At 50.7% G+C, this 15,022-nt stretch overlaps 5 protein-coding genes across 5 annotated transcripts; 1 reads left to right on the forward strand and 4 right to left on the reverse strand.

Annotated features, from left to right (window-relative positions):
* Nucleotides 1-507: 507 nt before the first annotated feature.
* SETTUDRAFT_153255 (uncharacterized protein) lies at nt 508-3,014 on the reverse strand (the record flags this gene model as incomplete). Its single annotated transcript, XM_008022960.1, has 6 exons — nt 508-1,456; nt 1,511-1,770; nt 1,810-1,858; nt 1,981-2,108; nt 2,220-2,767; nt 2,831-3,014. 6 exons carry the CDS (start codon nt 3,012-3,014, stop codon nt 508-510), a joined length of 2,118 nt encoding a protein of 705 aa, XP_008021151.1.
* Nucleotides 3,015-4,763: 1,749 nt separating this feature from the next.
* SETTUDRAFT_162731 (uncharacterized protein) lies at nt 4,764-5,639 on the forward strand (the record flags this gene model as incomplete). Its single annotated transcript, XM_008022961.1, has 1 exon — nt 4,764-5,639. One exon carries the CDS (start codon nt 4,767-4,769, stop codon nt 5,484-5,486), a length of 720 nt encoding a protein of 239 aa, XP_008021152.1. The 3' UTR covers nt 5,487-5,639.
* A 264-nt stretch (nt 5,640-5,903) lies between these two features.
* On the reverse strand, nt 5,904-7,445 carry SETTUDRAFT_162732 (uncharacterized protein). Its single transcript, XM_008022962.1, has 2 exons — nt 6,937-7,445; nt 5,904-6,880 (listed from the first exon to the last, which is right to left on the reverse strand). The coding sequence occupies exons 1-2, from the start codon at nt 7,425-7,427 to the stop codon at nt 5,998-6,000; spliced, it is 1,374 nt and encodes a 457-aa protein (XP_008021153.1). The 5' UTR covers nt 7,428-7,445; the 3' UTR covers nt 5,904-5,997.
* A 1,710-nt stretch (nt 7,446-9,155) lies between these two features.
* SETTUDRAFT_86794 (uncharacterized protein) lies at nt 9,156-9,708 on the reverse strand (the record flags this gene model as incomplete). The annotated part of the gene is made up of 2 exons (XM_008022294.1): nt 9,156-9,467; nt 9,538-9,708. 2 exons carry the CDS (start codon nt 9,706-9,708, stop codon nt 9,156-9,158), a joined length of 483 nt encoding a protein of 160 aa, XP_008020485.1.
* Nucleotides 9,709-13,518: 3,810 nt separating this feature from the next.
* SETTUDRAFT_153258 (uncharacterized protein) lies at nt 13,519-14,618 on the reverse strand (the record flags this gene model as incomplete). Its single annotated transcript, XM_008022963.1, has 5 exons — nt 13,519-13,863; nt 13,920-14,131; nt 14,187-14,304; nt 14,332-14,476; nt 14,524-14,618. The coding sequence occupies 5 exons, from the start codon at nt 14,616-14,618 to the stop codon at nt 13,519-13,521; spliced, it is 915 nt and encodes a 304-aa protein (XP_008021154.1).
* Between the last annotated feature and the right edge of the window lie 404 nt (nt 14,619-15,022).

Consider the following 15,022-nt stretch of genomic DNA (forward strand, 5'->3'; position numbering starts at 1 on the left):
ACATTGTAACGATAGATACAGACAAATCGTACAGCTACTCAGCTCAAAGGTGGGAGTTGCGCCAAGAAGAGTTATGCCGAAGCGCCGAGATTAGCGTGGGACAAAACTTTTGTGAGGCACCTCCGTACACTCCATCTTGAGTCGCAGCCATGCTTACGCCACCGTTATTGGGTTGTATTATGCATTTTTCATTTTAAATGTGATGCTGCCATCAGGCGCCCTCCAAGCCACGCGAATGCACGTATGAAACAAGAATTGGACCACACGTCTCGCCCACTCACAGACAAGCTACCCTATCTCAGTACATCTTTGTATACAGGTTATGTAAATAGCTATCGATACGTGGTACCATGTTTGCATATACGTAAGCAAATCACAATCACATTAGAGACAGATGGCTCCAGCCCGTGGAAGCAAGAAAATCCAAACACCGAGAACCCCCAAAACTCCATTACCTCTGATTTTCAAGAGCCCAAAATCATTCCATCATTACAAGATTGCTTTTGTTCACATGTGCTCTTCTTCCATGAATTTCCCTTGAACAGGCCCACGCCTTTCGCTTATCCTTCCCGGCGATCCTGATTGTACCGGCTGAGAATAGAATTGTGTAGGTGTGTTCGTAGTACTAGTACTCTGATATTGTTGTACGTGGAAGTTTCCACCTTCTTCGGCAAAATTAGTCGGAGGTGGTTGTCCGTGTGCTGCCGCTGCACCAGGGTGTGGGTAGTATACGGGCGCGTGCGGTTGTATGAAATCGGCCGAGGGCTGCCGTGGTGTAACGGGAGTAGGATACGAATAATGGCCTTCATGGCCTGGTCCAGGTGACGGAAACTCGGCGTGCGTACCCCAAGCAGTCGATGGAGACGTGTGTGAGCCGTCCATGTCTGAAAAGGTCTGGTCTCCGCGCGGGGACATCTGGCTGGCTGGCACTACAGGCGATGTGTATGGGGGTGTGTGCCCGTAGGATGGAGGGCCTTGGGCGGGATATGCAGAGGTGTAGTCATGGCTATTCGAATGTGAGTGCTGTTGAGCGTGCTCCGGATATTGGGCCAGGGCGGGAGAGTCGATCTGGTTGATGGGTACATACTTGTTAGCCTCCGAGGCGGCCAACTCCTGTGGGATCGTTGTTGCCAGCTCAGCAGGTGGAGGTGGCGGAGGAGCATTGCTAGCATCACCCTCCTTTTCTCTTTTTTCTTTCAAAGCTTTCTTGCGGCGGTGTAGGCAGAACAATATGAGGCATAGGATGGCAATGAGGCCCACAAGACCCCCGACAACGCCTCCGGCAATAGCGGCAACATTGGTCTTCTTGTCCCCATCGGATGACAGAGAGCCCGTAGGCGAAGGAATCAGACGAGTGGCTGACCTGGCTGCAAAGGAAGGCTTCAAAGTGTAGTAGGTTGCTAGATCAGGATGTCCCCATTGCTGGGGGGCAGTTTTGGTAGCACCTCCAGTTGGCCTATTGTCAAAGTTAGACACGACTGTCCTGTGAAAGCTGCTAGACATGACCTACCCTCCTCCAATCGCGGCAATGATAGGCGAAGGCACAACATATTGATGAATCTGGGGCTGGTATTTGTCCCAAAGCTTCGCATCCTCGCCATTGTACCCTAATACCATGTTATGCTGGCCTTGGCCTTCTGGCGCATCGCATTTGTCGTAGACAGGGAACCAGCCGCCGATGACCAACATTTGTACACGGTTGATGGCATTCGCGCTACAGCCTCCATGGCCAACCGGACTGGGAGCTGTGCTGTTGCCAGCAGGAAAGGCCTTGATCCAGGTGAACGAAGGAAGGGTAAGGATTTAAACATCATCGTACGCAGGATGATCCCCAAAGCCATAACCTCCGTAGAGGTAACTATTTATTGTCAGCTGATTCTGCTCGGAATAGCGTGCTTTAGCGAGGTGGATCAAAGGTACGTGTCGTGACCTTGTGGAGAGCCAATATTGATACAGCAATGGAGAAAAGGGCGCGCGTACATGTTGAAAGATGACTTATCATCCGCCCAAGTAACATCTGCGCAGAATTGTCTTCGTGTGGGAGGTATGTTGCCTGAGGCCGTCTGCGTATACCATTTGGATGAAGCCATATCATAGATGTGTATCGTCTGGCTGTCGTTAGCTGAATCCCGAGTAATTATTTGGTCAAAATTACACTCATGTTCGCCTGGTAATCATGTTAGCACGCCGATTGTACGAGTATTGCGCCCGCGACTTACTGCATCAAAGCTCCCATTGCGATAAGTGTCTTCGATGCCGCCGAAATAGACGAGTACACCGCTATCTGATACGGGCAGGTAGATTAGCTGTCCCTCGGCTCGTCCTGTATTGTCGGGTCCACTCATGTTTTTCAGTTCGCCCGAGGACATGTCGAATTGGACAAGACCGTTTGTCGCCATACGTGGGCCTTGCCAGCCCACTGTTGTTTGATTGCTGATCCAGCCACCAAAGTAAAAGCCAACTCCACGCTCTTCCACTTGTGTTCCAGCGCCGAATGACACTCGCTGTATGTTCTTGTCGCCGGTCGTGTCGGTGCTATTCCATTGGTTGAGAAGCACATCGTAGGTCCACATGCTGAAGTCGGTAGGGCTGGCGCCGGCCGGGTATTCTCCGCCAAACTGATAGAAGCACTTGTTTGTATTGTCGGCCCAAATGTAGCCGCCCGAAACGCTCGGGATGTTGCCAGGCTTGGATAGATTGGCATATTGCTGGGGCATGCCGGCCTGGACGGTCGAAGAGTTCAAGTCACTGAACAAAAGCCATGGATCTGAGAGCAACGGTTAGGCTTGGGGAGGCAGGCGCGGGATAGGCAGTCTTGGGCTTTACGTACTGGAGTGGTTCGAGGCGAATGGATCGGATGCTATCATGCCGCCATCGATGTAGAGCTTGGAGTCGACGTGCGCGGTCGCGTGGCCCCAGCGGCGACAGAAGGACTGAATGGGATCATTTTGCTGCGAGCAAGCCAAGGCAACAAGACTAAGCACAGCAAAAAGGCTCTGGTGTAGATAGGCCATGATGTGCATTCATGACGCCGCAGACCAGACACATACGAACGGCCGTAGATGCGGGGAAGCTCTAGGCGCGAAGAGGCAGCAGAGTGGGGAGTGATGGAGAGCGAGCAGCGGCGGCGAAGGAAGATGTGGGTATGTACAAGGCTGAGAGACGAGCGCTCGGAGAAGGGCACAGAATGCGTGGGTGGCCGCACCCCGTCCTTGGTTCGTGGCGCGCGTCGTTGAGGAGATGGGCCTCAATTTACCGACCTGACTACGCAGTAATTATGCTGAACGACCCTCTGGCCAGCCATCCAGCGGCTGTAAGACGCGCCCGCCAATGGAGAGGCAGCACGGGAGACAGGCGCAATCTCTAGACGCGAGCGAGGCGTCGGCGCAAGCGAAACACAAAAGCCATGGGGAGGAGCTGGGAAAGCGGACAGACGGGGGCGCTGCCAGCACGGGGCGGGCTGCTGGTACTGAGTCGCTGATGACAGGCGCCCGATGCCGACTGGATGTGACGATGATGACCGGAGCGACGAGAATACAGTTGGCGGGCCCAGCGGCAGGGGACGATAAGCAGGCTAAATTGGGGGGGGGGCTTTGTTCAGCTCGTCTCGTATTCTCCCGCTGGCACTGGCACTGGCGACGGTTGTGCTGCAGTGCCACATGATCAGCCATGCGGGGGCCATTTCAGCTGCTTGTTCAACCCTATTTGTCGCCATTGTCTGCAACAGTCTAGACTCGCACGACAGCAGCCCAGCATCCTCGCCAATAGCCGCCAGTGGTTGGTACCTTTTTTGCCCGTTCCCTGCTGCATAATGCAGCCAGCGTCTCCTGTTATTGCATCCAAGGCAGACGGCGCGTCCGCAGCGGGTGGCCGCACATTCACATTGCGACCGCGCCACCACAGTCGCGGACGGCCTCAGCTCAGTGTCGCGAGCCCTGTACTTGTGTGTCTGTGTGTATGGTGTGTATGTAGTATGTAGTATGTGTATGTATGTGTACGTGTGTGTATGTGTGTGTATGTGTGTATGTGTGTGTGTATGTTGGCCTAAAGCGAACCCGCAGCCCCAATACCGACGCGAGGTCGACGCGGACGGGCTGCAGGATTAGAACGGCTGTGCGTTGCTCTGGGTCTGCGCTGGAAAAGGCAAATCCACTCTGTGTGAAGGAAGGACCTTAGGGTTATTGGAGACCGTTAGACAATATGTGAGAGAAGGGAAAAGAGAAAATGCTGTCGAGGTCAAAATTCCTTGCCCGCACTGGCGCCTCTTGGCACGCTAGGTCCACTAGCGCCCTGCTTCTGGTCCGCTCAGCCGCCCGTCCTGCCGTCATCCACTTTCCCCCCCACCCCCCCTGCGCCCTACACCGCACGCCCGTCGCTGCGCCGCAGACACTCGACGAGGAAGACAAAAAAACAACACACACGCCGCTGTGCTCCTTGAAACAGACCGCTCCGCTCTCGCACGCGTCTGCTGTGGTTGCCGCCTCCCCACGGGCAATTTGGCCAACCATGGTTCCCCGCCACCACCCGCGCAAAACTCTATGTTAACCATAGTTCGTATTTTGTGCACATGAATTGGGCAGTATATCATAGTACATGCTGGACTCCCAAAGTCACCAGCCTTTTCTTTTGCACTGCGCCAGATACGGCCTCAAAATACACACACCGCCACAGCAGGCTCGTCACACCACAGGCCCCAAGTGCACAATAAAGTCTAATCAGCCACTCCAAGCTCTAGCTACACGCCAACCAAAACCGTCCGGGGGAGCATGGATCCCGAGGATGAGTATGATGTGGAATCTGACCTGTCCGACTCAGACAACGGTTCAGACTACGACTCAGACTACGACTCAGATGATGGCTCCATGGACGACTCCATGGACGATGCCGTGATACTATCCGTCAACCTGACGTTCCCTATCCCCGGCCCCTATGCTACGCCATGGTTCTATTCCGATAGAAGCCCATGGTCCCAGCATCTGGTACAACATGGCGAGTTCACCATCACCGACGCGGCGCTCCTGGCATTCACCGTAGACGTCGCCATGAAGATCTACATTGTCGACGACATTAACTTCCCCGTCTCCGATATCGCCAATGAGTCTAGCCTGGTATGGGTTATCCTCGAAAGAGTAGCCCAGTCCATGTATGCGCGCATCCGCAGCTACGGGTGGGCCAAACGCCGCGTCGTGGCAACCGTAGAACATTTTTACATCGACGTAACCCGGGATCTCTTCAAGATGCGCGAGCGCTATACGATTGCGTTCCTGCAGTGTATTCAAGATCCACAAGTCAAAACCTCCATTGCCACCGAGATTGTAGTGCATAACTCTTTCGCAGACTGCAACAGAGCGGTCAGATTGGTTTTCCGTTGGGTGTACGGAGAGTGGCCCGAGTCAGTCTTGCAGAAGAAGACGGCCGGGTCCAAGCAAGAGTCTTCTTCGCGCCCGACGATGACCATACGCCAGTGGGTATTCCATCAGAACTAGACAGCACCAAAACACTTGGTCTTACAAGATGAGGTGAGTCTTAAAGAGCGAGGGCTAGGAAATACCGTTCTTACCCCGCTCTACGCCCAGGACATTCGGACGCTGCAATGTCACCATGGTTCGCTATCGCACATTACGAAATCTCAAAACAACAAAAAAAAGTCCGGTTGAGGAATATGCTTCAGTGACCGCTTCTTGTTCTCTTTATGACTTCTGTTAGAGTAGACACAGTTAGGTAGTACTAATAATGAATCGTGTTGCCTCTGGCTCCCACAGAGTGCACTCTGCTATGCAACCACACTATCCACTATTATATTTTCCGTATTTGTCCTCGACTTCCTGTCTTCACAAATATAGAAATTCAACATGGATTATTCTTCCTTGAAAGTGGCATCAGAAAAAGGGCGAGTTTAAAGATGATCGACGCATCTAGGCAAGGGAATAAATCAGCAGAGCATGACTACATGGCTCTGTATTTCAATCATACAATTCGCTACAAATACCATCAACTCTAGAACCTCGACTCAACCTTTTGCTGAGTATCCTGTAGCGCCCACTCGCTCCTCGCCTTCTTGCTCACGACCGACTCAACCTGCTCCTTGGTGAATCCCTTTGCTACTGTAGCAGGGTTGTAGCCCAGACCCGTGGCCTTGGCGATCTGGTCGTCCGACTTGTCCGTCGCAGCGGATCCGTCTTGTCTCTTGTACACGGTGACGACAGCAGCACCGCCCAGGCCCAGGTTATGTTGAAGGGCAACCTTGGTGTCCTTGACAGAGCGGTTGTTGGCCCAGCCACGCAGGTGCCAGACCAGCTCGGCACATTGGGCCAGGCCCGTGGCGCCCAGGGGATGGCCCTTGGAAATCAAGCCGCCCGACGGGTTAATGACGACCTTGCCTCCGTACGTGATACCGCCTTTGCGGATCAGCTCGTGGGCTTTGCCCTTGGCTGCGAGGCCCAATGCCTCGATGGTAACCATCTCGTTGGCCGAGAAACAGTCGTGAAGCTCGCACACCTTGACATCATCGGGAGATACCTTGGCCTCGGCCATTGCGTCCTTGGCGGCTAGCTCGCTCATACTGTAACCGACTAGCTCGATAGCGCTGCGGTTGAACAGCGACGGTGTGTCGGTGGCTAGCCTCTGTCCAGCAATCAAGATGGCTTGGTCCTTGAGTTCAGGGCGCTTGTCGAGGAATTCTTGTGAGACGAGGACGGCTGCGGCGGCGCCATCAGAGGTTGGGCAGCATTGAAGCTTGGTAAGCGGCTCGTGGATCATAGGGGCGTTCATGACTTGTTCGAGCGTGTACTCGTCCTGGAACTGCGAGTAAGGATTGTTTTTGGAGTGGGCGTGGTTGATGCGACCAATCTCTGCAAAGTCCTTGAGCTCCGAGCCATACCTAAGGGTACCGTCAGCGTCTTTATATGCGACCTGGAGGAAAAGCGACCAACTTACTTCTCCATGTGTTCCCGTCCGGCGTTTCCAAACATCTGCGCGGCACCAGGCGCTTTTGTAATGCCTCGAGTCTCCTTCATCATCAGGCTTGATGTTCCTGTTGGGTTTGCCCTATCCTGGAAGAAGGTCTGAAGACTTCCGGGAAACATCTTCTCAAAGCCCACAACTAGCACGCAGTCGGCACCTCCGTTGGCAATCATGGTTCGCCCCATGTATAGACCGGTCGAGCCTGTCGAGCAGTTGTTGTTGACATTGTATATGGGAATGCCAGTCATGCCAAACTGGTAGAAGACGCGCTGGCCGCACGTCGAGTCGCCATAGCAGTAGCACGCCACGCCCTGGTCTACGTCGTCGTAGTTGATGTGCGCATCCAGCATGGCCTTTACACCAGACTCAAATCCAAGCTCGGGATAGTCGACCTTGCCGCGGGGCTTGATGAACTTGGTCATGCCCACGCCGAGGACGTAGACGGGCTGCTTTTCGCGGACCATGATGGCGGTTGGTTGCAGAAACGTGAAGGGCGTGCAATGGATACAGAAAGCGCCAAGGAGTGAACCGCGCAGCAGAAATGGACACAAGGCTTTCACTACTAATTATGGGGAACCTGGCAAGATATATGCGGGAAGACGCGTGTGATCGCAAGGCACGTCCGGAGTGTCTTATCCGCCTCCGCAGAACGACTAGCGCGTGGGGAAGCCGAGGTTATTTCCTTTCTGGGAACACAGCTTCTCGGTTGACTGCTAAGTAAAACCGGTGCTGGGTGGACCGAAATAGTCGGATGAAAACACACTAACCACGAGCATTCTTTACTCGGATTATTGTGAGCAACTCAAGGACGGATATAGCGTTAGCTGCAAGAAATTTTAAGGTTTCAAAAATAAGTTTGTGGTAGTCATGGATAAGCGTGTCAAAGACGGCTACTTTTGGTGAGCGACGGTCTTGTCGTGGCCAATATCCGGTTTTACCGATCGACCGAGAGAACAGCAAAAGGACAATAGCCGGCGCGCTGGTCGGCCCCTGGCAACTAACATCTGATAGACTATCTCGGGCCCGCGCTGACTACCCAACGCCTAGTCATCGGTGAGACACGGTCCGGAACGCGGACGCCTTGAGCGCTTTTCAGAAAACACTCGTCTGTGTCAATGCTAGCGATTCGTCCTTGGCAGCAGGCCCGCGCATAGCCCGCGGCTGCTTTGTGGGCAGTAACCGACTACACAGAAGGCAGTGGCATATCTGGCCAACGGAAAAGGATTCCTGGTGACGGTGATTCGAGTGAACTTATGTTGGACCATTGCTTTCTTACAAGCAGAGAGTAGCGCAGACATACACCGTGCCCATACGCGCTAGGCTGGATCTAGAAGAGTATCGGACGAGAGATATTCTACCAGATGCGCTTGGTAAAATACCTGTACTTGCAGTGTGTGACACGAAGCCGGATTCGCATCATACTAACCAAGTCGTTGCAGAAGAGTCGCACAAGCGCAGGTAGACAAATACTCTTTGGTGACACTCACAACAACAAACACGACAGCGATCCGCCATGTCTGAAATTCCCATGTCGATCAAACACCAATAAAGGCCCCAGCAGCTCGCACATCCAGGTTGGGCAGTCGCCTATATATCAAAGCCATAACTCCACTCGCTAAGCCATGCGTCGATACCGGAATTAGAAATAACCCTACGAGGCTGAACCGCCTCCTATGTCACACAGTGTGACGCTGCAATCATCGAATGACTTTGCCCCTGGCGTTTCCGCACATGTCGTTGGACAAGACAATTACAAAGAGGCTGTGCTGCATGAATCACACCACGTACCTATCGCCGACCTGGACCTTGACCGCTATGATACTCATGACGTTGTCCTTGTCCGATTCCGACAGCTGCCTGGCTTCTTTGCAAGTGCCGAGCTTCTGTGACAGCGCCTGATAATGTTGGCAAACTATTGGCAATCTAACGCTGAGCCAGTCTTGATTCCGCTATTTTCAGTCAATATGTCTTTATCATGTAGTTAGTATATTCATGATGATCTGGACAACCTTGTTGGCGACTACTATCGTATTCCGAGAGCATGATCGACCAGTTCCATTAGTACTTTGCACAAATTGGTGAGCAACAGTCAATTTACATTATGTTAAGAAGTATCGTCGTCACGATCAACGTGAGTGCCCAAACCCGATCTTAAATCAGCAGAGGTGCATGCTTCACGAATCTCCCACCATCTATGCTGCGCATTTCTGAGACTTTGCAGCGGCCAAGTTCTTCTCGTTCTGCTTGGTGCCATCCTCTACTTCCTGGACCAACGTCGCAAGTGTCTTCATATCCGCAGCAGTGCCCTTCAATCCCGACACCTGGTCCTTCTCTTGGACCTGTGCCTTGGCAACGGTAGCCAAACCGTCAATAGCAGGACTGTTGAGCTGCTTTGCCAACTCCTGGTTCTTGGCGCGGATGGCGATGCCCTTGGACTGGATGTCCAGGACCGCCTTTTGCTGGGCGACGAAGCCTTTCATGACTGTGTCACACATGCTCATGTTCTGCAGAGCCTGGACACTATAGCAGGGCATGTCAGCTTTTGTGGGTCAGTGTGAAAAGACGAGGGTAGACGTACCCCTTGAGCTCCTGGGCTTGGATGTCCAGGTTGGCCTGGATGCCGGCCTCAAGTTCGGTCTGAGCCTTGGTGCATGCAGCGCCAGTTACCGCAGCGGCTTTCTGGCAGACGGCAGCTGGAGCCGCCAAGGCGGCGGCAATGAGGCACATGAATGCGAAGCCCTTCATTTTGAATTATATGGGACTAAATTACTTGTAGGACAAGAGACTTGGAAATGACTGTGGCTGATGGGAAAACGAAAGTAGCACACTCCGGGTGAGCTGAGGGACGATAAGAACAGAAGGTGAAGAGACTGTTGTGAGACTTGCTGGCGAGTGTCTGGTGGAGCAGCACTGGAGTTTTATATCGTGCCTCCTCTACTCTTCCGGTCTATCTCCTGTCATCAGCGGACCAACAAACTTTCGGCGCACATTTTACCCGCCAGGAGAGCAGTACCGCGTCTGTCAAACTGCGAGCTGCCACCCTGATGTTCGAGAATGCCCGGGTGCTAGCCTACCCATAATCAGGTTAGTTGTTGATCCGAACCGCCACACTGTGGGATTTTGTGCAAACCCTGTGGGCCGCAGCTCCACTCTACCCGTACAATTCGTCAAACATGCCTTTAATGCAAGGGCAAATCGCACTGGAGACGGCAGTGAGTGTCTCAAGGGGTAGTTTGGTGTTGCAAGTCCGGGGTCAAAACAAGACGGTCTGTGCCAAGGCCACCAAAGCTTATTGAAGCTTGGTGCCTTGATTGGGCCGCACAGGGTTGGGCCAATCGCTCTCATACAACGACCCTAGTGCCTGTAAGCAGCACTCTGTGAAGCAGATGCGTTTCACGATCCCCATCGACAGAGCGCAAAACGATTGGGTAGCCGATCCCGTCGAACGGCGGAGACTGGGACGATCATGTTTGGTGATGTGGACTCGGTACCTGATCTGGCGACAATACATGTCACGAGTAAAGCGCGTCGTTGCACAAAAATAGCTACCGCTTCCATGTACTTTCTCTTCCAGCGTGTCTTGTCCCCGAGCTATTCTCTGCAAAGCGGTAGTGTCGTTATGAACACTAGCATGTAATCAGACATGAACCGAAAGGTAATCGCTTGGATAGATGTCAAAAGACCTGTCAGTGCAGCGCCGCTGTACTACAGTCAACGGCCTATCTTGATGGTCAAGTACCGTGCATTAGTGCTTACTTATCCCTTATCCATCCACATGGTCGAGGCCAAACCCTGAGACACAACGCCCGTATACCGACCCCACATGCAACAGTACTCTAATATTTTAACTTTGGCAGTTCGTTACAAACGACTACGCGATACCGTAGATGAGGTAGTAAGTCCACTCGCCCTTTGACACTTCGCCGTTACTGCGGGGTTCAGTATACTAACCACATTATAACACGGCTTCCGATTTAGTACAGTGGACGTGGTTTTGCCTGTGATGTGCTGGTCCAGGGAGTACCCTAGCCTCAGGACTCGGCGTTTTCTATTCACAATCAATGGCCTCTGGAAAGGATCGCCAGGAGTACAGCGACCTGTGTACGATTACCGTCCCATACGCGTACGTTACTGAGTTAGACTTCATAATTCAGTTACCGTACTATCTGCTGTTCAACTATCACCTTGTGCTTGTGAGCGAGCCTATGGTCATTTTGTTTTTGCTTCTACATTTACTGTGATTCTAGCTGCTCTCCAACTAGCATGAACTAGTCACTTGGTGACTCGGTCTTTTTTAGTTTTACAGAAGGGCACACGAATCACTCATTCTTAATGATTCCTGTGCTATTAAAAAATGATGTGTTTTGGTTGGATAGCAACACCCTTCTTAGCTACCAAGAAAACGGAGAGACAGAACGGCGGTTCGGCATGAGAGAAGTGTATGGGGAGAAATAACATGACAGGTTTCGTTTTACTTGCAAAGCCACAAGAGCTCCAGTCCATTATATTTACTATGGCTTCCGGAATCAACATGGGTACTTACCCTCAATACGGTCATCACAGTGTCTCACATGATGGGTACCTGGTGGCTTGGCAAGGCTTGTAGGGAGGAGTTGCAGCTCTTGGCTAACATTTAGCAATCAAAACTAAGCCTTTGGACAACTTGTTACATCCTAGACTTGGCCAGCTGTTTTACAGCCATCGAAAGAATTCGGCTCGGCGTTTCTTAGATGTAAGCATATGGGAGACAAGGATATGTCTTCTTTATGATTTCACTGTATAGAACACCTCCTGTTACGAATCTTTGCTAACATTGATCGCTAGTTCAACTATTCCTTACAGCAAAGAAAATTTAACATCGCGAACCTACTCTCTTAGACGATTACACATGGCTTGAGAAGTACTCTATGCTTCGACATTAGCCCTTCAAGTCGAAAAACGCACGAGCATTAGAATCGACAACAGCTATTTGTTTCCCTGCTTCATGGGATTGATTTTTCGATTGCTCAGTTCGAGCGCGGGTGACGAGAAACCACGGATATCAATGTAGCCTCCGAGTGGCTGGCGAAGAACCACATTACTATACATGGTATGGCTTGCTGGTAGATCAGCGATCAGTCAATACTACATCACTGAGTTTCGCGGTGATGAGATTATCGAATCCCTCTTCGCTGTGGCGACGGAAATAGTTGGAGGAACAATGCTTACGACGCTGGCTCGAGGCGGAATGTTAGACTGGTTATATTACTTTAGGTTGCTCCACTCTCTGCAAAATTGTTCCGTTATACCCTTCCGCCTGAAGTGAACAAACCTTGAGAAGCTTTTTGGAAGTGCGCTGACTCTTCGTCGATGCAAAAACAGCGCCATTTTCCATGAATAGGTTTTTTTTCTTTTTCAACACCATCCCTAGATAAACCACAGAGCATAGACATCAATTACTCTGGGAATATAAACATCATTCAATGAATGGAAGACCGAATCGGAGTGGAATATGAAGCAAGTCATTATGTTTTTTGCACATTGCACTTTTCTGCTCCAGGCAGGTGAATAGAGCTGTATTTAGAATAATCAGAAGAAATGCTCGCCCATGAGCTACTCCAAATTGCATTCATAAAATTCAATTGCTCATAACCCACTCGGAATGCACTAGCGGAGGCAATGACAGTATATTGACTACGTCTTAGGGACCTAGTGATAGCATATGGACTAAGAATTTAAGTGTACAACCTGAAAGGAATCTACAACATTTTCCTCGACTACAAATATCATCTAAGCAGCTTCGAAAAAATCGCCATGAAGCTCCTCGCCATCTTTGCCGTGTCCTGAGTCTCAGCTACTGCATATCGAATTTACTCACCCGACGGTACCTTTGTCGAGGTCCCCGACGACACCATTCTCGACAGAAGGGTCGTTTCCTGTTGCGGAGCCGGCATTGACAAATCGAATTATTGTTCCTACCCAACTATTTGCGGAGAAGGCCCTGGTTGTAGAGGTTCAGCTACTGACACTGACTATAATCTTCATAATGCCAATAATGGCTCAAGCGGATTGCTGCGATAACAGTATCGAAGAGTAAAACATACCGAACCCGACCAAAACGGACTCTTCCAGTAATCTTCACTGTATTATTCTTTGAGCTCTCCGCATTAGTGTAGCCTTTGTATATCTCTTACCAATTAAATCCTTGTATACTCGCGTATTTCCAATCTTCGGCCAGTGTTTGCGGTCACGCAACTTGGCAGTCTTATATAAGGTGTAAGCTTGATGTTCTCTTCATCTAGCTCTGAGGAATTTCGAAAGGAGAGTGGATTGTATGTACTATCTACTCCTAGCGGATGGCTGAATTTCGGTCTCGCACACACCTTGTCGCACAACCTATCCTGGAGACCTCCAAATTCGTATCCTCTACGTATGACTCATAGAGAGACTGTAGCACGCCTTGAACTCCACAAAAAAAACTCTTACTGATTGGTTCTTGGAACAATCCTTCCTCTCATCACCATCTTTCATCATTATCCTCTTACGATCAGCAATTCACTCCGACTCGACAACAAATTAGTCGACATCATTCCACCATTCGTCTTCGAGCAACTCGTTTGCTGTTGGGCGGTCTCTCCAGTCGAGTTTCATCATCTTGGATATGAAGATGTTGTCTCTCTGGCTTACTTCGCGCCGGGTGATTCGCGAAAATGGCGTTGCCTTCTCCTTGGGGATGGCTCGCATGATTAAGTTGATGCTATGTATCGTTTCTGAGTCTGCAATCTCAGCGATTTTGGCAGGGAAAGGACCGAAAATTTTGAACTGCTCTATGACAACCCCGGACACATACTCTTCGTCATCGCGTTTCATTCCTACGGGTTTGAAGATGTTAAAGTCATTACCGTATATAAGACTGATAAGCTATGAAGACGTCAGCTTTCATATATACCCATGATTGCAGTGGGACCATGACGCACCATGGCACCGAAAGACCATATGTCAGCTGTAGTGTTCCACGGCAACTCCATTAGAATCTCGGGGCTCGTCCATATCGGTGTTCCAACCATGGTGCCAGATGTAGCCCACTTCGAATCAGCAGGATAGCATCCACCCAAGTCGCCTAGTTGGACGTCGGAAAATCGATTTTCTCCTTCATGCAGATTAACGAAGACGTTGTTTGGCTTGACATCTGGATCGTCAATAAATACCAAACACTCTGTCGCTAATCAAAGGCAGCATAATACCTGTGTGCACAAACCCATCCTCATGTAGGGTCTTGATTGCCTCTAATACGCATCGCGACACGTATTTGAGTTCGCTTCTATTCAAAGTTCTCTCAATGTCTGCTTGCAAAAGGTCTTGCTACAAGTATTTCAGAGCGATTGTCACAGGGACATTTGGTTCTTCGATTTCATCAATCACAGGTCGGAGGTACGGGGTGCGATGCTGAAATCTTTTGAGTACGTCTCTTTCATTCTCTACCCGTGGGTGATCAAGAACGCTCTTGATGACTGTAAGCTTATGCAGATGATTCCTAGCAATGATTAGAATTCATGTCAAACTCAGGTGCATTCTGCTTACTTTGCAAACCATACAGTATCTTGGATTTGTTTCGTGATCGTGTATTGGCTAGCATGTCCTTTTAGAACTTGACCGATTCGAAAGAGCGAAGACATTGGGTTAAATGCAACTGTAGACCATGCACAAGAGGAGATACGAGCGAGGGTAGTAGTGGCAGTTGGAAGATGTCATAAGAGCAAGGATAGCGGTAGTAAGAGCAGTAGTGTGGCGCAAAAGAGGTGCCAAGAATAAGAATATCAGTAATAACAACGTTAGTGCAGTGCACATGAGGTAATGAGAGTGAGGGTAGCGGTGATGGAGCGGGCCAAGATGCCCTACTGTAGTGTGTTTGTGGTACTGAAGACCCCTACCCAAACATGTGCCAACCAACAAATAACTATTTGTTTCGTATAATTCTTATGCTAAATCCCACTGTTGCGCTCTGTAAGAAAAACGCTGTAGAGAATTCAAACAATCTGAGAAGTCAGAATGTCGCCCTCGAGACTTGCAAACGCAATGT

The sequence above is a fragment of the Exserohilum turcica genome (assembly GCF_000359705.1).
Source record: "Exserohilum turcica Et28A unplaced genomic scaffold SETTUscaffold_1, whole genome shotgun sequence".
Classification (NCBI taxonomy): domain Eukaryota; kingdom Fungi; phylum Ascomycota; class Dothideomycetes; order Pleosporales; family Pleosporaceae; genus Exserohilum; species Exserohilum turcicum.

Excerpts from the sequence above, each read along its gene's own strand:
- SETTUDRAFT_162732 (XM_008022962.1), bottom strand. The coding sequence starts at position 7,427 with ATGGTCCGCGAAAAGCAGCCCGTCTACGTCCTCGGCGTGGGCATGACC. Across the intron at positions 6,881-6,936 it reads GGACGGGAACACATGGAGAA|GTATGGCTCGGAGCTCAAGG; the intron begins GTAAGTTGGTCG and ends CGGTACCCTTAG.